General features: G+C 42.7%; 1 protein-coding gene and 1 long non-coding RNA gene across 3 annotated transcripts in view; one reads left to right on the forward strand and one right to left on the reverse strand.

Annotated features, from left to right (window-relative positions):
* The window catches only part of cdk5rap1 (CDK5 regulatory subunit associated protein 1), a 34,848-nt gene extending 23,302 nt beyond the window's left edge, over positions 1-11,546 (reverse strand). The window contains exons 1-4 of one of the 2 annotated variants that reach the window (XM_068048121.1): positions 11,174-11,546; positions 9,634-9,737; positions 6,053-6,087; positions 5,509-5,609 (exon numbers count right to left, since the gene is read on the reverse strand). In XM_068048121.1, the coding sequence (XP_067904222.1) occupies positions 5,509-5,609; positions 6,053-6,087; positions 9,634-9,737; positions 11,174-11,504 (571 nt within the window). In that variant the 5' untranslated portion in view covers positions 11,505-11,546. Of the gene's footprint in view, positions 1-5,508; positions 5,610-6,052; positions 6,088-9,633; positions 9,738-10,812; positions 11,052-11,173 lie in introns of those variants that run through there. The other variant, XM_068048122.1, reaches the window with a different exon arrangement.
* On the forward strand, positions 11,166-14,548 carry LOC137378061 (uncharacterized). The gene is made up of 2 exons (XR_010976545.1): positions 11,166-11,586; positions 13,542-14,548. It is a non-coding gene; the product is annotated as an uncharacterized lncRNA (long non-coding RNA).
* Positions 14,549-24,230: the final 9,682 nt, after the last annotated feature.

A 24,230-nucleotide genomic window follows, 5' to 3' on the forward strand; every position in this document is an offset into this window, starting at 1 on the left:
CCTCCTCTGAACTGCCTCCAATGCAACAACATCCCTCAAGTAAGGGGACCAAAACTGTACGCAATACTCCAGCTGTGGTCTCACTAATGCCTTGTACAGTTGCAGCAACACTTCCCTACTTTTATACTCCATTCCTTTAGCAAGAAACACCAAAATTCCATTTGCCTTCCTTATTACCTGCACACTAGTTTTCTGCGATTCATGCACGAGGACACCCAGATCCCTCTGCACCGAAGCACTCTGAAGTTTCTCTCCATTTAGATAATAATTTGCCTTTCTATTCTTCCGATCAAAATGGATAACCTTGCACTTATCACGTTAAACACCATCTGCCAAATTTTGGCCCATTCACCTAACCTATCCATATCCATTTGTAAATTTCTTATTTCTTTATTGCAACTTACTATCCCACCTATTTTAGTGTCATCTGCAAATTTGACTATAGTACCTTCTATTCCTGAATCAAAGTCATTAATATAGATTGTAAATAGTTGGGGCCCGAAGACCAAACCCTATGGCACTCCACTATATACATCTTGCCAACCAGAAAAGGACCCATCTATTCCGACTCTGTTTTCTGTTGGTTAGCCAATCCTCTATCGAAGCTAATGAATTGCCCCTAACCCAATGTGATCTTACGTTGTGTATTAACCTTTTGTACAGCACCTTATCAAATGCCTTCTGGAAGTCCAGATATACTACATCTACAGGATCCCCATTATCCACTTTACTTGTTACATCTTCTAAGAGCTCGAGCAAATTAGTCAAACACGATTTACCCTTCATAAAACCATGCTGACTCTGATGGATTACATTTTGACTTTCTAAATGTCCTGTTATTACTTCCTTAATAATGGATTCTAATAATTTCCCAACGACAGATGTTAAACTAACTGGTCTATAGTTACCCAATTTCTGCCTCACTCCCTTTTAGCATTTTTCCAATCCACTGAAACCTTTCCCACATCCAGGGAATTCTGGAATATTATAACCAATGGATCCACCATCTCTTCTGCCACTTCCTTCAAGACCCTAGGATGTAGGCAATCAGGCCCTGGGGACTTGTCTGCCTTCAATCCCAATAGTTTGCTCAGTACTGGGGGGAGGCTCAATGGTTAGAGAGGGCAGGATAACGGCAATGGTAATATTGCGTGGGTCAAGGATGATGAGTTCAAGCTGGAAGGTTGAGAGAGGTTGGAATGTGGGGAGACTTGCCCATCCTTCACTCCCCTGCTCTTTCATGTAGTCCCACCCATGCACTCATCCAGAAAGACCCATCCGTGGCTCACTCAGGAAGTTAAGAAAAGTATTAGACTAAAAGGAGAGGCTTACAATGTTGACAAAAATAGTAGCAAGTCTGAGGATTGGGAGTGTTTTAGAAACCAGCAAAGGGCCACCAAAAAGTTGATAAAAAGGGAAAAAATAATGACAGTAAACTAGTCAGCAATATAAAAACAGATTGCAAGAGGAGTATAGAAGTATATGCAAGTATAGAAAAAGGGAGAGAGTAGCTAAAGTAGACGTTGGTCCCTTAGAGGCAGAGCCAGGAGAAATCATCATGAGGAAATGGCAGAGGCATTGAACAAATATTTCGCGTCTACCTTCACAGTAAACGACGCAAGTTCCATACCAGAAATAGGCAGTAACCTAGGGGCTAAAAGAGTAAGAAAGTTAAGGATATTGATATACAGTCGAGAAAAAGTATTCGAGAAACTTGAGGGACTAAAATCTGACAAGTCCCCAGGACCAGATGGCCTACATCTTAGGGTTCTTAAAGAGATAGCTGCAGAAATAGTGGATGCACTGACTATGATTTTCCAGAATTCCTTAGATTCAAGAATGGTCCCGTCAGATTGGAAGTTGGCAAATGTTACGCCACTTTTCAAGAAAGGAGGTAGAGAGAAAACAGGGAACTAGAGGCCAGTTCCTTAACATTAGCCCCTAGAAACTATTAGTAAACAAGTCTTAACATTGCACTTGGAAAAGCATAGTATGATTCGAACAAGTCAGCATGGTTTTACTAAAGGGAGATCCTGTTTGACAAATTTATTAGAGTTTTTGAGGATGTAACACGTAGGGTAGAAAATCAGAATTTTTTTTAAAGGTGTGAAACTGGTAAGTATTGATGTTCAGAGAGACTTGGGGATACTCGTACAAGGAACGCACAAAGTTAACATGCAGGTACAGCAGGCTATTAGGAAGGCAAATGGCATGTTACAAACATACGAATTAGGAGCAGGAGTAGGCCACTTGGCCCTTCGAGCCTGCTCTGCCATTCAATAAGTTCATGGCTGAACTGATTACTGCACATTTCCACCTGCCCCCGATAACCTTCCACCCCCTTGTTGGTCTTTATTGCAAGGGGATTGGAGTACAAGAATAAAGAAGTCTTACTAAAACTATACAGGGCACCTGGAATACTGTGTGCACTTTTGGTCTCCACATTTAAGAAAGGATATACTTGCACTGGAAGCAGTGCAGCGAAGATTTACTAAATTGGACCCTGGGATGAGAAGGTTGTCCTATAATGAGAAGCTGAGTAAATTGGGTCTGTATTCTCTGGAGTTTAGAAGAATGAGAGGTGATCTAATTGAGACATACAAGATTCTGAAAGGGCTTGATAGGGTAGAAGCTGAGAAATTGTTTCCACTGGTCAGGGAATCTAGAACACGGGGACACAGTCTCAGGATAAGGAGTCAATCATTCAGGACTGAGATGAGAAGGGTTGTGAATCTTTGGAATTCTCTACCCTTGAGGGTTGTGGATGCTCCATCACTGAGTACATTTGAGGCTGGGATAGATAGATTTTTGGTCTTGCAGGGAATCAAGGGATATGGGAAGTGGGCAGGAAAGTGGAATTGAAGCCAAGGATCAGCTATGATCGTATTGAATGACGGAGTAGGTGCGATGGGCCATATGGTCTACTTCTGCTTCTATTTCTTGTGTTCTTATATCCCATTCGCACTATTTTCCCCAATGATACTGGAAACCACGGAGGACAAAAGGAAGGCCCCAGGGCACCAAGTGAGTGCTTCTCCTCCTTCCGTGTGCACAATGGCACCTGCCTGTCTCCCTGAGGCGAAGGGGCACCCAGAGGGAGGTCCAGGTTCCTCATCCCACTCTTGCTTAGACATGTGGAGCTGTTGTCTGCCTACTGGCTTACATGTGACTCAAATTGGCTGCAGGGAAATTAAATGATGTGAAGTTGGTGGTGACTTTCACTACATAAGAGAGGCAAGAACATTTTGAATTAAGGAAAAGCTTCAATTTAGGTTAATCTGAAGATAATTACATGAAAGGAAGGCTGATGATCCTTGAGGTCGCAAGCACAGAAAGTTTTATATCTGTGGTGATCATTGTGCTTGGAGCAGTGATGGTGTGTTCCACCAATGACAGGCTGCCCATGCTGCATGATCCCATGTGTCTCCCATGCCCAATGCCACACAGTTAATTTACATATAAAATTACATGTGAAACAGGAAACGCGCAGGAGCAGAAGTTATGCAACTCCCAACAGCACTGTTGGTGTACCTACACCCCAAGTACTACAGCGGCTCAAGAAGGCAGCTCACCACCACTTTCTCAAGGGCAATTAGGGATGGACAATAAATGCTGGCACAGCAGCCAGCAACACTCACATCCTATGAATGAATAAAAAAAAACTTCCGGTCACGCCGTTGAGAATGCCACGGCAATCATGAAATTCCCGCCTTTAAGTCTACATGCTGGGTTGAATTTTACCGGCCCCTTAATGCCGTGGGTCGTGGCGGGGAGGCCCATAAAATGTTAGCGGGAGTGCCCCGCCTCGATCCATGATGCCGAGAAGGTCCCACCGGATATTAGCGGCGGTGGTGAGGTCTCGGTGCGGACCCCCCTCCCCGCCACCAAGTGGCGGGGCCTTCATTACAATATTGAAATTAGAGAAATTGAAATGCAAATTAACCTACCTGCTGCCGGCAGCTGTCCCATGCCGAGTTTATAGCCAATCAGCTGTAACTCATGCAGCTTCGGAACTCCGTTGGAGTTCTGAGGCGAGAGACTGGTGGGGAGGGAGGAGGAATAAAATCATCAGTTCGGGAGGTGGGGGAGGATCAGGGAAAACTATAACTGTTGGTTGTGGGAATGGTGGGAAGGGGATGAAGGGCAAAAGGGAAGCAGTTGGTGGGGAAAGTTGGGGTTTGGAATAATGTTCATGTTGTTCATATTGCTCTGAAAACACACATTGCAGGGGTGGGTGGGAAAGGGCCTCCAGCATTTATTTCAATTTCTACCCAATTCAACAAAATATCACTTCAAAAATTAAAATCACTTCTCAGGGATTGAAGGCCTTTAAAAATGGCGCCGCCACCTGCACGTTGGCACCGGACGCCGTTGCCGGGGACGTGGCAGCTGCCCCGTCTCCGTCATTGAGGCCGGCAGCTCCACTTCCTCCATTTAAATGAGCCCCCGCGCGTAATATCACAGAGACTGTGCGGCGGCACTTTCGTGTCGTGATAAAATTCAGCCTGCTGTTACAGATTCTGGTCACTATGTACTGCAGAGCGGTTCCTCCCCGACATTGATTCTCCAGGAGGATGAATTTATGATTTTCAAGTTAGTTGCTTTACTTTTTAAAAATGTCCAACTTTTAAAATTTATTCTTTAACTGTATAAATATTGCTAACCTTCTTCATTTTCCCCTCCATGAGATGTTTTGCCCCCAAAATATATTTGCTTGGGCCATCGGCTTGGGTACCCATCTCTTGCTCCCTAAAACCATCCAATTGAAGAGTGGATATTGTGCCTCTTAAGATTTTTAGATTTTCCCTTAAGAGTTGAATATTCATGAGAAAGGCACAGACCCAAACATTTGAAATATAACCACTCACAACCCCCCACCCAATCTGAGATCCGATTTGCACCCTAGCTGTTTTCAGCTGACTGCCACATCTGTTACCAGCCTGGTGTGAATGTATTTTTCTCCCACTCCTCTTCCAAATGAGGAAACTGCATTGTTGGTTAGTTGGCGGAGCACCAGTTTCATAACCACTGCTTCTATCAGTATGAAGATCTGCAGCTTCGAAAGCTCCATCCAGTGGTAGAAACGTGCAGTTGTAGGAATGGTTATAATAGGTAGCTGGACAATGGAAAAATCCTACTGAAATACTATGCGGAAACATGATATTATGAGGAACACATTACATGCAAAAACTTACTGTACATATAATTTATCCCTATGTGAACCACATTACTGAGTTACTTCCTGTCTCCTTCAATATTCCTTCCAATGTTTCTTTTGAAATCTTTGGCTCCAGATAGACAACTCACCACCTTGTAAGCATTGACTTGTCACATGGAACAGCTATCCTAAACAAATAATCCAATACGACGACAATCTCTGTACGACTGATGTGTCTGGACTAGTTGAAAGGACTTGATGACATTCAAATAGGCATAAGATGGGCTAGCTGGATTCTCTGCGTGGTTACCCATATGTTTGCGTCAAAAGCATTAGAGGGGCCAACGTACCTAAAATTCCTATTTTAAGTGGAACTTGAGACTTTGTCCGCTTGGATTTCAGGGATGCAAGCTGCTTTAACCTGTTCCAGATGGTCTGCTCTGCCTTCTCTCTGCAATTAAAAGAGATGTTTTTTAAAAAAACATTCACAACATATCTTTACGTAACACTATATTAAAGTTGCAGTTTCTCATGGTTGCCTTAAAATAATTTCCCTCCCTCATCCAACACATAGGCAGCAGCTAATAATATTTCCTTGCAGCTGGATGACCAATTTAAGGAAGATCTTGGTTGTACGTACACTGGCAGCACAGCCTCACTTTTCACTCCAAGATCAGTGGTTGGAGGCTGGGCGCCTGATTTGCAACTGATGCCTGCAAGACTGCCAGTAACAGCTCCCTTTGCAGAAGTTATCCTACAATGCATCTGAATGAAATTAAGCTGGATATATGACAGTTAGCAAGAGACCTGCAAAGACTAACTGCAGAAATACAGATTAAAATAATTCTACTGCATAAAATAAGAAAACAGAAAGATTATAGAAAAATATAATACCTGATTGAACATGTTACTAGTAAAATCACATCTGCCTGCATCAAAAGAAATACAAGTCAGGTTGGTTCTCGAGAGTTCATTAGATCAACAATGCATAGAAATCCAAATAAATAAAATACTGCGTATTTAATTCAGTTATAACCTGGTGTTGCAGCCATATCCTGAAACAATGAGATAACAAATAGAATTGATGATTGTAGAACATACACATTCAGCAGTATATCAACATAACTCAGTCATATTTCATGTCCCTGCAATACATACACACTAGCCTTTTACTGTATAAAATCATACAGGTGAAGTGAGTGGCTTTATTCTGGTCTTTATTCCCTTGTTGCTGACAAGTATCATGGCAAATGATACATGACGGCCTCCTGTGATTGCACACACATCTGAACTGAAGTCCTGTTGTAATACATGACAAAGATTCAAATGACACCCGCACCCCCCCCCCACCCCAACCTCTGAACTAGAGATGTGCTACTGTCCTGTAATATACTCTTGTGCTTTTGTCTGTTCCAGCTAGTTCTTTATAAAGCTCGGTGGAATGACACACATCACAAATAATGCTTCCAAACCACTAGAGGGTTACATAATAATTCATGGCAGAAACATCACTTCATTGGATTTTAAACATCATTGACAATTTATTGTATGGCATATTGTAATACTGAAATTAATCTGAAATATTTCTGTCTCAAGTCAAAGTGGAAACTGAAAAGACCATAAAGAAGTAATTTAATTGTTAGAGGGTACTGCACATATTTACCAAAAAGTGCTGATAAGCTGAAGATTCAGAAATCCTGACAATTTTATGTTGCAAAATCAAAACATTAAGATTTACACCTTCCCTCTACTATAAAGTCAGAAGTGAGAATGTTCGCTGATGATTGCACAATGTTCAGTATCATTCGCAACTCCTCAGATACTGAAGCAGTCCGTGCCCACCTGCAGCAAGACGTGGGAAACATCCAGGCTTGAGCTGATAAGTGGCAAGTAACATTCACGCCACAGAAGTGCCAGGTAATGACCATGTCAAACAAGAAAGAATCTAACCACCTCTCCTTGATGTTCAAAGACATTACCATCCCAAATCCCCCACCATCAACATCCTGGGGATTACCATTGACCAGAAACTTAACTGGACCAGCCACATAAATGCTGTGGCTACAGGAACAGGTCAGAGGCCGGGAATTCTGGGGTGAGTAACTCACTTCCTGACTCCACAAAGCTTGTCCACCAACTACAAGGCACAAATCAGGAGTGCGATGGAATACTCTCCACTTGCCTGGATTAGTGTAACTCCAACAACACTTAAGTGGCTGGACACCATCCAGGACAAAGCAATCGTTTGATTGGCACCCTATCCACCACCTTAAGCATTCACTTCCTCCACCACCAGTGCACAGTGGTAGCAGTGTGCACTATCTACAAGATGCATGACAGCAACTCACCAAGCCTCCTTCGACAGCACCTTCCAAACCCATGACGTCTACCATCTAGAAGGTCAAGGGCACCAGACGCATGGGAGCACCACCATCTGCAAGTTCCCTTCCAAGCCACACACGATCCTGGCTTGGAACTATAATCGCTGTTCCTTCACTGTCACTGGGTCAAAATTCTGGAACTCCCTCCCTAACAGCACTGTGCACCTACACTATATGGACTGCAGTGGTTCAAGCAGGCGGCTCACCACCACCTTCTCAAGGGTAATTAGGATAGGTAACAAATATTGGCTTACCCAGTGACGCTCACATCCCAGGAGCGAATAAGAAAAAACAGAATTACACCATCAGTACTGAGCAGCAAAAGAAAAGGAAGAGAGTGTTTGGGGGAGAGGCAAAAGTGCGATCAAAGAGAAGGATTTTAGGTTTAGAAAGCAGAAGAGAGTAGACAAAGCAGAGATGTAAAATTCCAGAAAGCAGAGGCACAGGATCAGAAGGACAATCGACTGATCATGGGAGAGAGAAACAAGCAGAAAGTAAATATTGGAGGATGTGGGCTGGAATAGGAACATAGGAGCAGGAGTAGGCCATTCAGCCAATTGAGACTGCCCCGCCATTCAATACGATCATGGCTGATCATCCACTTCAATGCCTTTTTCCCACACTATTCTCTTATCCCTTTATAGCATTGGTATTTAGAAAGCTGTCAATCTCTACTTTAAACATACTCAATGACTGAGCTTCCACAGCCCTCTGGGGTAGGGAATTCCAAAGATTTACAACCCTTTGAGTAAAGAAATTTCTCCTCATCTCTGTCCTAAGTGGCTTCCCACCTATTTTGAAATTGTGTCCCCTGGTTCTAGACTCCCCAATGGATGGCTGGAGGTCATCAAGGTTAGGTAGGGCAAAGCAGAACGAGGACCTTAAATATTAATTTTCTGGGGCATAGGAAGACAATAGAGCTTACTGAGGTTGGGGACAATGGGAATGGAGAGCTTTGTGCACCTGGAAATGCAGGTGGTGGCATTTTGGACAAGTTATCATTTATGGAGGGTGGAAGCAGGAAAGCTTGCAAGTAGACCACTGCAGAAGTGAAGCTTCATTACATCAGTTAACCTTTGTTGTACAATTCAGAGTTTCTCCCAACTCTTTTTACTCATGTTTACTGCAAAAGACAATGTGCAGACACATTTGCTATGATCTGTAATTTGCAATCATATACATGGAGTAAGTGGGAATAGCATTCAATGGGATTAATAGCATCTTTTTAATCACAATACTTCCCGCCAAAAGCTCTGCACAGTGCCCACCTTGCAATCCTGTCCACTCTGAAAAGTGGAAAAAAACCCCACAGTGTATTGATCGGGGTAAAACTGCAAGTCAAATTTATTTTCAAGGAATAAGATTACATAGAAGCAAGAGATTCCAGCAAATAATCACCAACACAATGCCAGATTTCCATAATACTTTTGAACTGATCCTGAAAATAACTCTTCAAAAACATTTCACCTAATCCTTGCTAAATATCATTTGGGTACTTCAATGCCATGTAGCCCCTCCAAGTGTTATAAGATGAAAATTAACAAGCCATGTAAATGACTGAAAACAGAAATTAATACTTACTATTTCATTCCTCTCTGCTTCCAAAGCACAATACAACGTACAAGTTCAAAGGAGTTCCACAACACTAGACAGGTAATTGTGTACTAATCAATTTTATTTTTTAAGAATGAGTCTTAATGCAGTTGTGGCGGTGTGTTTTGATTGCTTTAGCCACTTGACCAGTACATTCAGTAGATTAGTTCGGAGAACAACCCCTTAGGGTTCAACAGTTTGCAAGTATTTAATATTTCCGAGATTATTTTGATTTGGCAATCTCACAAACAGAAGCGCACCATCCATCTTGACATTAACAGTTAACTCATTATTCATGTATTGTCTCCCACACCTCACCCATAAGATAAATTAAATATTTTAACAATACAGCTAATTTTAGAACTTGCATCTTAAACATTGACTTGTTATATGAGGTATTACAAAGCTCTGTTTCCAACATACTTTGGTTCTGCATAAAAATGTAGTTTATAAATATCCGAATAGCTATAGGTCAACAATAATTATATTGATATAATTTACCTCTGTGCAGCTGCTGGCTTTCACATAACCATTTTTCTGGAGGATGGACCAAGCAATTTCTGTGTCATTAACATTCATTTGACACCCATAGGTTTCAAAATACACTAAAAATTGATAAACAATAAAACAAATTACATGCTAGAAAAAGTATCAGGACATGCAGTGGGTATTGGCACCTCAAGTGCAGCAAACCACATCAAATGAACATTCTTGCAATCTCTGATTTTTTTTCCCACTACTGATTGAATGCATTACTATCTTAAAGGCACTATATAAATGCAAATTGTTGTGGAGCTTTGTGTTTAGTTTGTAAAAACATTATATAGATGTTAGCTATTTCAGTAAGAATGCGCTCAAGAATAAATGACAATTTCAACACCCATCTATTTTACACTTTCCCATTCTGTGAGGATAAGGGAAGTGTTATAACTTGCCCACTTTCATCAAAATTCATTTGTAGGCTAGCCAGTTAATGAAATCTCATTTGTTTCCAGCAAGAGTACAATTTATTTCAGGGTGTTTCAATATACAAATAATGTCAATTAGCAGCATTAAAAATGCTGATAAATCTGCCGCAACAATTCTCCTGTGGACACCTTTCATTGTAAACAAGGCATGCATGTTGCCTGTTGTTGATGAAGTTGTCTAATAAAACCACCCCAACACTCAGAATTAGAAAATACTAAAATTAGAAAAATTAATAGTGGCCAAAATCACCAGAAATGGTCATACTGGACTTGGCACTGGGAACACACCGAAAAAGAGGAGTGGGAATATTGTGCACAGGAACGCTTCCTTTTAAAGTTGGGGTCAGGGGGTAAATTTGAAGTGATGTTGCCACTTAAAGGCAAGCAGCTGTATGTGGCAATATATTCACAAATATTATAAAAGGTTGTTTTTTTAAAAAAAAATCAGCTTTTGTGAATGCTTGGCAAAATCCAGTGGCTGTCACAAGAAATATAAAGACAAGAAATCAAGTCTGTGCCCATCATCTGTTTGATGGCGAACAAAGTGGAGGTGATAAAAACAAGAAATGCTGGAATCACTCAGCAGGTCTGGCAGCATCTGTGGAAAGAGAAGCAGAGTTAACGTTTCGGGTCAGTGACCCTTCTTCGGAACTGGGAAAGTGGAGGTGATGCTGTTTCAGGTGTTGGTGAGAAGGTCACAAGGCATCCTTACTAAAAGCCTGCACAGCAGCATTGCCAGAGGCAAAGATAGGCCTCTTAACAATACAACTGGTAGTTACTGTCATTGTTAGTGCCAGCAGCTTGGTCCATGCTATTTCTGTCCTAGTTCCCAGACTTTACACCGGGTTTTTAACGCTCTGCCGTTTACTGAGGAGTGTGGCGGTACAATTTAGTTTAAGGATTTCAGTAGCATGAAATCGACGTAAATTTTAAGGAAATTCATGGCTGAGCCACACAGGAAACAACAATGAATTGCGCTGGCTTTACGGCCGCTGATTGGAGAATCTCCCCTCACGTGTCCAGGCTGCTGGGGCCGTCTCCAGGGTAACCGGCGGAATGCCATGCGCACGCACCTTTCCTCCCGCTGCCTGCCACTCGGTCCCTGCTCAGGTAGGGTGGCGTCTCTTCGCCCGGCCTGTTCACAGTCCCATTTTCGGGCGCCGTCCGGATAAACTCCAGGAGACCGGGCCCGTCTGCCAGTTTGGTAACAGGCTTCCTGCCGTCTGATGTCGGTGGGTTGGCACTGGGAGGCAGCTCCAGCCTGTAGTGTCTGACCATGGTCCCGGGCACCGAAGCACACAGTCCGGCTTCAAGTTGCGCATTAACCCATGGCACGCTGTAATTTAAAAGCTTGTTCGCGGCCCTCATAGCGGGAGCGGCTGACAGCATCACTATGCACGGCATGATCCCGGGGCGACTGATATCGCGGGAGTTGGCAACACATGAGACTTCAGTAGTGGAGTCGTTCCTTCCCGCATGCGTGAAGGTAATCTAGTCGCCATCTTACTAAAGTAATGTGCACCACGCATGAGTGAAGCAGAGGTGACCCCATATCGCTGCCATCTTAGTAAAGGAGTGTTTAAATATCGTAATTGCGCGCCAAGTTACATATGAACTGCTGCCTCCTGGGGAGCTTTTCCTGAAGCAAAATAAGGTTGGTCAGAAATGTTTGGAAAAATAATTCCACATGATAGCATCAATAAGGAGGAAATGTGTGGCTTGAAGCTTACATTAACACATTGGAAAATCATTCAAAATGGAACTTCATTTTTATCAATAAAAGGAATCAAAATAGGAAGTTATTAAACCAAAACAGAGTTTGATTCCAAAAGATTGATAATTAGGAATTTCTAGGTAAATAATATAATAAAATGCAAAAAACTTAATGGGCAAGAAATTGGAATCATTGGTGTCCATTTTTTGGACACTGAGAGCCATTGGAGCTCCAAAATGGCATCCACACTCATGCATGAACACTTGTGGAGTTAGTTACACCGGAGAATATATTGGTGTGGGCATTAGTGCATGCACAGTGAATGTCAGCTGGAATTCTGCAGATGAGGCAGATCAGAATGTCAATCGTGTGCAATGCTGATTGGACACCAGCAGTGCCATTTTGGAGCTCAATGCTCTGGCTAACACCCTCTCTTAACCTCACACAGCTGAACACATGTTTAGCAACAGGAAGGATTTCACTCCCACCAGTACTATTCAATGGGAGCATCAACTACTTAAAGGTTAGTTGCTGGTTGATTTCCGCTGACAATTACTACAATTCTGCAAGTGTTCGGTGCTTTCTATGGTTGTCTCAAGTTGTAAAAGTCTACAGGGAGCAGTGTGGCAGGTGCTGAATGATTTTTTGGTGACTTCAAGGTTTCTGCACAAATCAATTGCTTCCAGTCATGGGTGCACTGGTAGACATTCCCCTTGGAATAAAGCATGATCTGGACAATGAACAGAGGGCACACAGAGCAGGACAAGCTGCTGGAAGAGGGAGGGGAAGAAGGACTCAGTAGGTAGCCATTCCTGTTCAGGGGGAAATTATCCTATCTGAATTACAGCGAGAAACAATGGGAGGAATTTTATGGAAGTGACAGGGGTCTCGGCTGCCGGCTGAAGACCCAGTGAGAGACCTGCGTTGTTGCCTTTGGGGAATGCCCGCCAAATGACGAGCCAGGCGGGAACTGGAGAGGGCACTGGCGGGCGTTTCCCGGGATCAGGACCCCGGGGGTGGGAGATCCCACTTGCCAACGGCTGCTGGCCAATCAGAGGGCGGCAGCTCTTTTGCTCAGCAGCACCACTGGGGAGGCAGTGGCTGCTACCTGAACAGCACCCACTGGAGACCCAGGATCATGGAGCAAACCAGGCCAGAGGTAAGTGATGGCTGGGGAGGTTTCATGGGTTGGGGGTCACGGGGAAGAGGATGTAGGGGTGTGGACAGCAAGGACAGCGGGTGGCTCTCAGCGGGCCCCCCCTTCCCAATACCGGATCCCTCGATCATGCACTGAGTGCTTTTGAACAAGGGAGCACCCCGCTGGGAGACCCCATGCAACCCTGCACAAGTTTGCACGATGTGCTGTCCGTATGGCGCCAGTCCCCCACCCCCCCCCACCCGGCGGTGATGGGAAAACGCCCTTAATTGGGCGTTAATTACCCCTTGAGGCCACAATGGTGGCAGGGTGGGAAGGCCATCCCATCATGGACTTAGCCGGGGTGGAGGTGGGAAGTTGGCAGGGTCCCCACTCGCTATCAGCGTGCCTGATTAAATGCCCTCCCTGCTTCCAAACTTGCCATGGGGGAGAGCATAAAATGCTGCCCAATGTGAGATGTTTGCCCTTTAGTCCTCACTGAAATCTGCTCACTGCTGCAGTTATAACGGAAACCTCAGAGCAGGGCAAGGATCAGGTGGCAATTAACTTTTATCTGTCTGTCTCTTTCCAGGCTGGAGATGGAGATATTTGCAAGATCTCACAGTTTGCCGTCCACTATTGTGTAAGGGAGGCCACTGAGTCTTTCTATTTAAAGAGAGCTGAATACCTTTCACTCTTTCTTGCCAGAGACAAGCAGATGGACTCAGCATTCATCTCTAAGGAATTCTTGTAAGAACTTCAGCACAAGCACAAGCTAAATGATCTTCCACTAAACTGTGCACGAGGCCTCATTCTGAGACACATTATTCTTCTTTTGTACCCCGGTAAGACCTGCAGGTCCAGACTCTGGGAAATGACACTGAGAAGAGGGTAAGATTGAGAAGACCAAGAATAAATCCATTGTTCAATTCTTGTTGGCTGCTATGACTTGGTTGCCAATAGTGACCCTATCTATGTGTAAAGCTGAACCAAAGAAAACTGATAAATGAATTACACTGGATGTGTCAGACAACATAAAAATTGACAACCAACACCAGGGGAAAAAGATTATAGATGCTTTTAACTTAGGTGTTTCATGCAAACTATTGTTGAAAGTCACCAAGCTTGTGTATATTAATTCTCATGATCCCACCTCCCTCATATTCGTGGACAAAGATGAAATGCATGATTAAAAAATTCACCTCATATCCTGGGATGATCAATCTCAGCTAAATATTGTCTTTACTTGTACTTCCTCAATGTGAATGAACAGTCATAAAGCATGTGGAAGAAAGTGCTGATAGGGAGAATGACATACAAATGACGAAATGTACTGAGGACAACTGAATCTCTAACTTGGGGAGCAAATAATCTACAGTATTTGGGAAAATGTAGGTACAGGATTGAGCAAGATTACTAGATATGTATTCATTATACTGAATTAATGGAAGTTTACAAATGCATTACAGAATCAGGAGGAAACATTTGTAGCTTTTATTATGTAATTGTAAAAAGTAGAACATTGACCAGTCTCTTGTACGGACACACTTATTATCAGCTTTCTGACCTTGGTATTAATAAAATAATACAAAGCTTTAATGTGTTTACATGTAAAGCATTATGAAATGCAAGGAAAAATTGCTTTCGACAAGTATCATTTGCAAAAGAAAGATTTGTTCTTCCTGAATGTTCAAATTTTTGACCACTGTATCATTGGAGTGCAAATTCTTCGACATTCAATTGTAGCTGAGATCTGTGCCAAACAGCAGGAAATGCTAAAATACATAAATAAAATACAGTAAGCACCTGAAACAATGGTTTAGATGTTATGTTTACTTTTAACACAACCCATTTTATGGCATCATGGAAACGTCAGTCAGGGAGCTTACAGAAGCATAATTCACAATAATACAAATGCATGAGTCTGTAGATTTCTAAGAGTGAGGAGGGTCTTACATTATTGCCATGTTTTATTGTACTGTATTACTTCCCTGCATACTATTAAGGTATACTAGGAAAAGTAGCTATTTTTATGAAAAAGAATGCCTGAATCATTAATAATAACTTACTCGTTCTAGAAAAGCAAATGTAGGAAAAATAAAAATTAAATCAGAATTGGACAAACAGTATGTAGGAAATATGTAATTGTAATCGCAGGGTACAGCATGGAACAAAAGGCCAGTTAGCCTGATATCGAAAGTAGGGAACATGCTAGAATCTATTAGGGAACATGGTAACAGGGCACTGAGAAAAATCATAATATGATTAAGCAGGGACAACACAGATTTATGAAAGGGAAGTTGTGCATTTGACAAATTTGTTGGAGGTTTTGAGATTGTAACGAGTAAGGTGGTTAAGGGGAACCAGTGGATATTGTGTATTTGGATTCTCACAAAGGATTTGATAAAGTGATGCATAAAAGGTTATTACATAAAGTTAGAACTCATGGGCTGGAAACTTACATTGGGCAGGAGTCCCTGCCCACCGGCCAAAAAGCCGGGGACAAGCCTGCCACCACCGGGCCTGGGGAGCCATGCCGGGATTTTATGCTCCCCAGGTCTTTAATTGACTGGAAAATGTTGATATTTAGAGGCAGCTGAGTGTATTTGTGATGAATCACAGAAAGCTAATGAAATCTAAGGGCGGCACAGTGGCGCAGTGGTTAGCACCGCAGCCTCACAGCTCCAGTGACCCGGGTTCAATTCTGGGTACTGCCTGTGCGGAGTTTGCAAGTTCTCCCTGTGACCGCGTGGGTTTTCGCCGGGTGCTCCGGTTTCCTCCCACATGCCAAAGACTTGCAGGTTGATAGGTAAATTAGCCATTATAAATTGCCCCTAGTATAAGTAGGTGGTAGAGGAATATAGGGAAGGTGGGGATGTGATAGGAATATGGGATTAGTGACGATTAGTATAAATGGGTGGTTGATGGTCAGCACAGACTCGGTGGGCCGAAGGACCTGTTTCAGTGCTGTATCTCTAAATAAGAAATAAATAAATAAAAAATAAGCAGCTACAGAAAGCAATTAAGAAAGCAAATGGTATGTTAGCCTTTACTACAAAGCTACTGGAGTGTCAGAGTGAAGAAGTCTTTCTGAAATTGTGTAGGGCCTTGGTGAGTCCATGTCTGGAGTACTTTTTGATTTCCTTACCTAAGGAAGGATGTACTTGCCTTAGAGGGAGTGCAACAAAGATTTACTAGACTGATTCCTGGGATGAAGGATTGTTCTGTGAGGAGAAATTGATTAAACTAGGCCTCATTCCCTAGAGGTTAGAAGACTGAGTGGATCTCTGAAACATATAAAATTCTTAAGGAGTTTGAGAGGGTAGATACTGGGAGGATGTCTCCCCTGGCTGGAAAATCTAGAACACAAGGTCATAGTCTCAGAATATGAGGTCAGCCATTTAGGACTGAGAGGAGGAGAAATTTCTTCATTGAAAACATTTTGAACCTTTGCAATTCTCTACCCAGAAAGCTGTGGATGCTCAGTCGCTGAATCTATTCAAGTCAAAGAGAATCAAGGGGTATAGGGATCATGCAGGAAGGTATAGCTGAGGTCGAAGATCAACCATGATCTTATTGCATGTTCGAGTAGACCCAAGGGGCCAAATGGCCTACTCCTGCTCCTATTTCTGATGTTCTTATATCAGCTAGATGGTTGAAGTAAAACAGTTCCTCTTTACCACTATGTTTGCTTTTCCTAAGATTTAATGTAAGATGCCTAATTTAGCTTGATTTGAATTGTCCAACATAAACTAACTTGGTTAAGGCTTACCAAGCTAATATTCTGCTGCTCACAGGTGTAAGGTCTAATATAGACTGAAGTGCCCACCAAAGGTTTAAGGACTGAACAAAGATATAACACAGAACAATCTGATTTAACTACATTTGTAACATTGGCCCAGAAATTGCTGGAAAAATAACAGCAGCTATTATTAGTGTGTAAAAAGCACAACAACTTGTGGATAATACGCCATGAATTCTGGTTTGCCACATATTGCTGGACTATTTGCACCACTCTACTTATAGCCTCACCAAAACTCAAAAATTGCTTTCTTGTTGTGAGTCTCCCCATTTTGTGTCATGAAATTACTGAATTTGCACCATTAATACGAATTAATCTCACTGCAGCCATTTAGGGCCGGCAGTTCATGTCATAAGAATCTGGTTAATTATATGATTTATGGTCCTGGCTTGCCCCTCAAACTAGAAGGCCCAGAAAGGGAACACTGAAACTTTGGAGTATTACTCCTGCAGGGAGTAAATTTTTCATGGAAAATTTTTAAACTTAACATTTAAACTTTTGTTTATTACTTTTCCTTTTTGCCTACTTTTCTCTCTTAATCCACTCTCTTTCTTTCCTTCTGTTTATTGCTCTTTTTTTATCTATTTGACTCTAATTCATCATATTCACTGTTATTTGCTCCATTTCTTTATCTTTAAATTTAATTGGTTAAGGAGATTGGTTAATGGACCTTAAGTTCTCAAGGTCCCAGATGCTTGGTTGACATCACCGTGCCGTAATCAATTCACATTTCTGGCAATTTGCCACTCAAGAATAAGATCTGAAGGGTGAGTTTAAAAGATCTAATTCACAATGCTCACCATGTGATGCGCTGCTCCAGCAATTTCTGCACCATTATGGCAAGAATCAGAAGGCTCTGTGTCAGTGATCACAGTAAAATTTAGCATAAATTGACAATCTATTTTATCATAAACCATGTATATGTATTAATTGTTTACTATTGTGGCAGAATAGGGGTGGTTTCTTATACTTTCTGGTAACTGTTAGTGTGGAACACATAGCAGAGGTGCTCCATTGGGACCCAGAGCACAACATCTGAACTCGTTGTAGTACTTTGTTCAAGTATAAGTCATGCCACATGGACACACAAGGGAGCGCAGCATTGGCTGTAGCCATCAAGACAGAAGTCCTTAAAGGCACTATTAGTATTAATGGGGCCGTAAAGCTCAATGGGAGCGCCTGAAGGATTTTGTTTTGCAGATAATGTGACTGGATTTTTTAAAAATCAAGGGCACCTTCTGATGAAGAATGGTGAATTCTTAAATTAATGTATATGTGTGAGAATCTATGAATTACATATTGACGGTCTTCACATTTAGTTAATATTCCCATGAATGGATTTATACTGCTATGTGATGGCTGAATTGGCAGCAACACCCCAATCTGTAGTCTGTTTTGAAAGTAGCTGTTAAAAAGTTGATGCCGTGATGTCTTGCAGTAGTGGAGGAAAAGGGATAACAACTGTCTGTATGAAGTATTATGGTGTGGGAATAGGAAGAGAGTACTGGTTTGATGTCAAGCCTCTCTGTTTGTTTCAGTTGGCTTAGAGCAGTTGTCCGGACAGCAAGAAAGGGGTTGGGAAGAGCAGTGAATTCTCACTCTTCTGCAGGGAAGCAGTTGTTCGTAGATTGGAAGAAACTGAGCTGAATTACTTCAGCAGCTATCAGGAGAGTTTGTAATTATTTTCCTTCATCTGTCTCCAAATAAGGTGCACCGCAAAACAGCAAGGGCACAATCGTGACTGTGGCTTCTATCATTGTGTAAAGGTCTAATGGCATTCTGTAATAAGTTCTGAAGAACCATAACAATTTTTTTTAAAATTCTGGAGGGGGAAATAAAGATATTTCTCAACAATACCAAGAATTGCTGAAAAAACCTGGGACATTGGGGTTGTATCCAGAGCAGCAACTGAATTGACACATGTCAGGACACAGGGGAGCTCTAAGCTTCATGGGTCAGTGGGGGAGACCTAGGCAGGATAATAAAAATAGCAGCTGATAAAGGAGTAGGTAACCAAACCAATAAGAGTGCCCAACATAAAGGGGGAGGAAGTTTCTAGGCTGTAGGTAACAATGGAAATAAACTGGTTGGCAACATAAAAAAGGGCATGGTACACCCAGAAGCCAGCTGCAATTACAACCTGACAGCAGCTGGTAAAGAATTCAAACTAACACATAATAAGGGGCAGAGAAAAGGTCTAGAGTTAAAGGAAGTTGATCTATGAGGCCAGTGGAGAGTAATTTAGGAACGCAATAAAAGAGTTGAGCGGCATATAGGAAAAACCAGAACACTGTACAGTTTAAGTATGATTTACTCCAATTTTTATTCTGCCATTTTAGTGATATAGTTCAGTATTTTATTTACTTTGTTGAATGCTGCTCTGCAGAGATTTGACACAGCCTGAATTTTGTGACCCCTGTCACGGGTCCTGGCGACCGACCTGGAAGCAGTCACCACATGTCACATTTGCGGCCAGCCAACAGCGATCATGCAGTGGGCGGCCACTTACCATAATGGAGGTTCGGGGCCCGTTCAATTGCAAAATGGGAGGGTGGGCTTGCAGGAAGTGATTGCGGTATCAGATATCTCCAATGTAGGTGCTGGTGCCATATTTAAAGTGCTGCCAGCCCTGCATCTATTGCTGCCTTTCGGTGTGCCAGTAAAGCTGGGGTGCTGCTGCACCACGCTAAAGTGCTGTTGCAACACTTGGACCTCCTATGACCGTCTTTCTACTTGCAGGACAAACGGGTGCATAACACGAGGGAGATCTTGAGGACTGGCAGAGGCATCCCAGATCTTCAGCCTCTTATCGTCAGCGGAGAAGAAGGCACCGGAGCTAGCAGGGGTCCAGGGCGGCCATTCTATAGTGGATGGTGAGACAGGAGTCTCCGCACAAGAGAGTGAGGATTGTGTGCATGTGACACTTCTGGATATCTGCACAACCTAACCCACAAATGTTTGTGCTCTCTCATGAAGGTCATTGTCCGCAGGAGGCTGGCGCTGATGCTGTGACAGGGGGACAGTTGTCGACCTCTGAGGAAGAGGAGCAGTCAGAGGATGCACCATCATATCATTCTCCTGCACCTTCCACCAGCACAGATACTTTCTCCTCTGTGGGTATGCGTTTGCCTTAGATTCAGGGTCACAAGCTGGTGAGGGTACCACATAGGTGCCCGAGCAGCTGACAGAGGCTGTGACAGCTGAGGCTACTGACAGTTGGAGGACTGTGGGTGGCCAGGCCCATGCTGTGCCCCAGGCTGATGACGAGCCTCTGGTGTCGACAGCACAGGACATGCTGGAGTTGCAGAAAGAGGTAAGGCAACATCTGGCAGAGATTTAATTATCCAAATTTAAATTGGGATAGTAGTATTGTAAAGTGCAGAGATGGGGCAAAATGGAGGAGTCCATCCATGCCATTTTTGCTGCCATGTCTCAGGCGTGTGAGCGCATGGCTTCCTCCGTTGAGAGGTTGGCGACTCTCAGAGAGAGCCAGATCCCACAGATACATGCAGACCTTCACATCATCGCTTTGGCCGTGAACTCAACTCGGTAGTGGCAAGGCAAGAGAAGGACGAGGCACCTGGAGTCTTCTCAAGATCCTCGTCCTTCTCTTGTTAGCAGGGAAGTTCAAGTAAGCCTTGAAAGGGAGGAGTAGAGGCTGACCTCCACATCTGGGGGCTCCTCTCAGGGCACTTTGAATGTGGACAGTGGCTCTTCAGCCCCTCTGCCAGTGAACCCAGTTCCAGTAGCTGCCATGACTGAGGACAGTCCTACATTTGTCCAGCAACTCCTCAACCAGCTGGGACATTCGAGGCCTCAGGCACCCAGAGGACAGCTGCTGAAGTCATCCCAGGCCAAGGGGCAGCCTGATCAGCAGTCGGCCTCCATCCCAGCTGCTAGTGCAGGGGTCACATCTCATAGAATCAATCGTAAATGTAGAATAATGCAATATAGGGTTGTGACTGGGCAGAATATGTAAGTCTACTGTGAGCATCATCACAGGAAGTAATATAATGTAATCTGTACAGAACCTCGTGGAAGAGTTGTAGTGGAAGACTTAGATGCAAGACATAGGTAAATAAATTCCTGTTACTTGAACACTCAAACTCATATATATATATTCTGTACTAAGTCAATAGTTAACAGAATATTATATGGTGGCAGCAGAAAATCAGCAGAATAACAATGGAAAAACCGAAGAAGAAAGCAAAAAATGGGAGAGTCTTTGCCTGTCCAGAAAACTTCAAGAGTGTAACTGGACTGAACCAAGCTGAGGCATGGCCGAAATGGATATGGAGATTCAAAAGGTACTGTTCTGCATCGGGTCTAGTATGGAAGCCAAACAAAGAGCAGATCAGTACATTACTGTATGCTGTGGGGCAGTGTGCAGACGACATCCTCATCACCCAAGGCATAGATGAAAAGAGGGCTACATACAAAGAAATTACCAAGGCACTCGAGACTTATTTTAAAGTAAGAAAAATGTTATTGTGGAGCGTGCCAAATTGATTAAGCGTACACAGTAGAAAGGGGAGAGTTTATTAACGATTTATATCAAATCATGGAGGATTGCAATATGGCAGCTTATTAGGGACAGGATCGTAGTCAGGGTATTAGACAACATCCTTTCTGATCAGCTAAAGTCGAAGGATGATTTAACATTAACAAAGCCATTCAATTGAGCAGACAAGCGAATGGTTAGGAAGTTTAACCGACCCATGGTTTGAGGGACAGTGAGAGTCTGATCTTGAGGGTATCAGACTCAATTGAATTGGTCAGAAAAACGAAGGAGAAAAATAGCGGCAAGACATCAGAAAGACAGGAAAAGAATTTGAGGTAGCAGCAGTTAATTGCAGTAGGTGTGGTCTGGAGAGGCACCAGCATGAAAACTGCCCTGCCAGAGAAGCGAATGTTTCTTGTGTGGGAAGAAGGGACACTTCCAGTCAGTGTGTCGCAGTAAAAAACTAGCATTGCAGACAAAGAAGGAAAAATCTCAAGAGAGCAAAAAAGTTAACCAAGTACAGGATGTCCAAAGTGTGGAAATTCACTTTTTAGGAGAGTTCCAGGGAACCAGTGAGAATTTCTGGACAGCAGAAATTCTTGTGGAAGGAAACAAGACTGACTTTAAACTGGATACTGGAGCAACAGTTTCAGTTTTATCAGACACAGAACTGTCGCTGAAAAAGAAAAGTCTTAAACCAACAAGTAAAAGTTATATGGGCCTGGAGGCATCGAGTTGAAGGTAATAGGAGAATTAAAACTATAATTGAGTTACCAGGGAAAAGAAATTCATGAGACTTTATATGCAATTAAAAATCAAAGTTGTTCAGTCCTAAGCAGAAAGGCTTGCATAGACCTACAATTAATATATAGAGTAGAAGAGCTCAAATGTAAAGAAAAGCAGCATAGAGATTTTAAAGTTGAATTTCCAAAATTATTTAGAGGATTGGGGAAGTTAAAAACAGCACACCAACATCACTCTGAGAAAGGAAGCAGAACCAGTGTGTTTGCTCACACCTAGGAAAGTTCCACATCCACTCCCAGAGAAAGTTAAAAAAGAGATTGAATTAATGGAAAAACAAGGAGTCATTTCATCTTAACATACCTACAGGATGGTGCTCAGGTGTGGTTCCAGTGAAAAAACCTAATGGGTCCATTTGAAATTGTATTGACCTCACACAACTGAATAAGGCAGTGGAAAGAGAAATACATCCAATGTCACCAGTAAATGAGAGTTTGGCAAAGCTATTGAAGAGCTCACTTTTTACCAAATTGGATGCTAACAGCGGATTTTGGCACATACCATTGGATAAGGAATCTAAGCTCTTAACATCCATAACACCATTTGGAAGATTCCGTTTTAACAAGTTGCCATTCGGAATTACGCAGCATCGGAGTTCTTTCAAAGGACAATGTCGAGGATCCTGGAAGGGTTAAATGGGATCATTTGCCATTTGGATGACGTCTTAATTCATGCAGCCAATCAGAAAGATTGAAGATAATGGAAGAAGCAGGTCTCACATTGAATGCAAAATGCTTTTTTCACAGCCAATGGTAAGATATCTTGGACATATAATAGATGGGTCCAGTATCAGAGAAGATCCACAAAAGACAAAAGGGAATTCCCAGAGCTTAAAAATGTGAGAGTTTCAGAGGTTTATGAGAATAGTGAATCAAGTAGGGAAATTTATGCTGAATTTAGCCATGATCAATGAGCTGTTACAACACTTAGTTTAGTGATACAGCACTGAAACAGGCCCTTCGGCCCACCGGGTCTGTGCCGACTATCAACCACCCATTTATACTAATCCTACACTAATTCCATATTCCTACCACATCCCCACCTGTCCCTATATTTTCCCTACCACCTACCTATACTAGGGGCAATTTCTAATGGACAATTTACCTATCAACCTGCAAGTCTTTGGCATGTGGGAGGAAACCGGAGCACCCGGAGGAAACCCACGCAGACACAGGGAGAACTCGCAAACTCCACACAGGCAATACCCAGAATTGAACCCGGGTCGCTGGAGCTGTGAGGCTGCGGTGCTAACCACTGCACCACTGTGTCACCACTTGTTGAAAAGTGATAATGTTTGGTGTTGGAACGAAGCCCAACAAGAATCCTTCTAGAAAATCAAGAAAATGCTAGTAACATCATAAATGTTAGCCCATTAGGACCCGGAGCTATTCACCATTATAGCTGCGGATGTGTCATCAACAGGATTGGGAGCAGTCTTATTTCAAGTCCAGAAAGATGGGAGATGCAGACCTGTATATTTTGCCTCTCATTCATTAACTGAAACACAGAGATATGCAATCATAGAAAAGGAAGCATTGGAAATAGCTTGGGCATGCGAAAGATTTATGTCCTACGACTTCAATTCAAAATCAAAACAGATCTCAAACCATTGGTTACTTTTTTAAACACAAAGGAGCTTGCAAAAGAGCACAGAGGTTCAGGTTAAGACTGATGAGGTTTGATGAGAAAACTGAATAGAACCGTAGAAACCGTACGACACAGAAGGAGGCCATTCAGCCCATCATGTCTGCGGCAGCTGAAAAAACTAGCCACCCAATCTAATCCCACCATCCAGCACCTGGTCCGTAGCCTTGCAGGTTACAGCACTTCAAGTGCATGTCCAGGTACCTTTTAAATGAGTTTGAATATGTTCCAGGAAAATAGCAGATCACAGCAGATGTTTTATCACGTATTTCAGCAGCACGACCAGAAGAAAGAGATACATTGCTTCTCAAGGAAGTAGAAGTTATTGTTTTGACCATGTCAACAATGTTACCTGCTCCAGCTCAGAAACTGAGTGAGATCAGGGATGTGTAGAAGACAGATGAAGTATGTGCGAAAATCAGGGAATATTGCTTGAATGGTTCCCCGGAGTACATGCCACATAACCCTGCTCTAAGACACTATTACAAACAGAGGGGTCATCTAAGCATTGTTGATGATTTACTGATCTATGA

This window comes from Heterodontus francisci, chromosome 16 (assembly GCF_036365525.1).
Source record: "Heterodontus francisci isolate sHetFra1 chromosome 16, sHetFra1.hap1, whole genome shotgun sequence".
NCBI lineage: Eukaryota > Metazoa > Chordata > Chondrichthyes > Heterodontiformes > Heterodontidae > Heterodontus > Heterodontus francisci.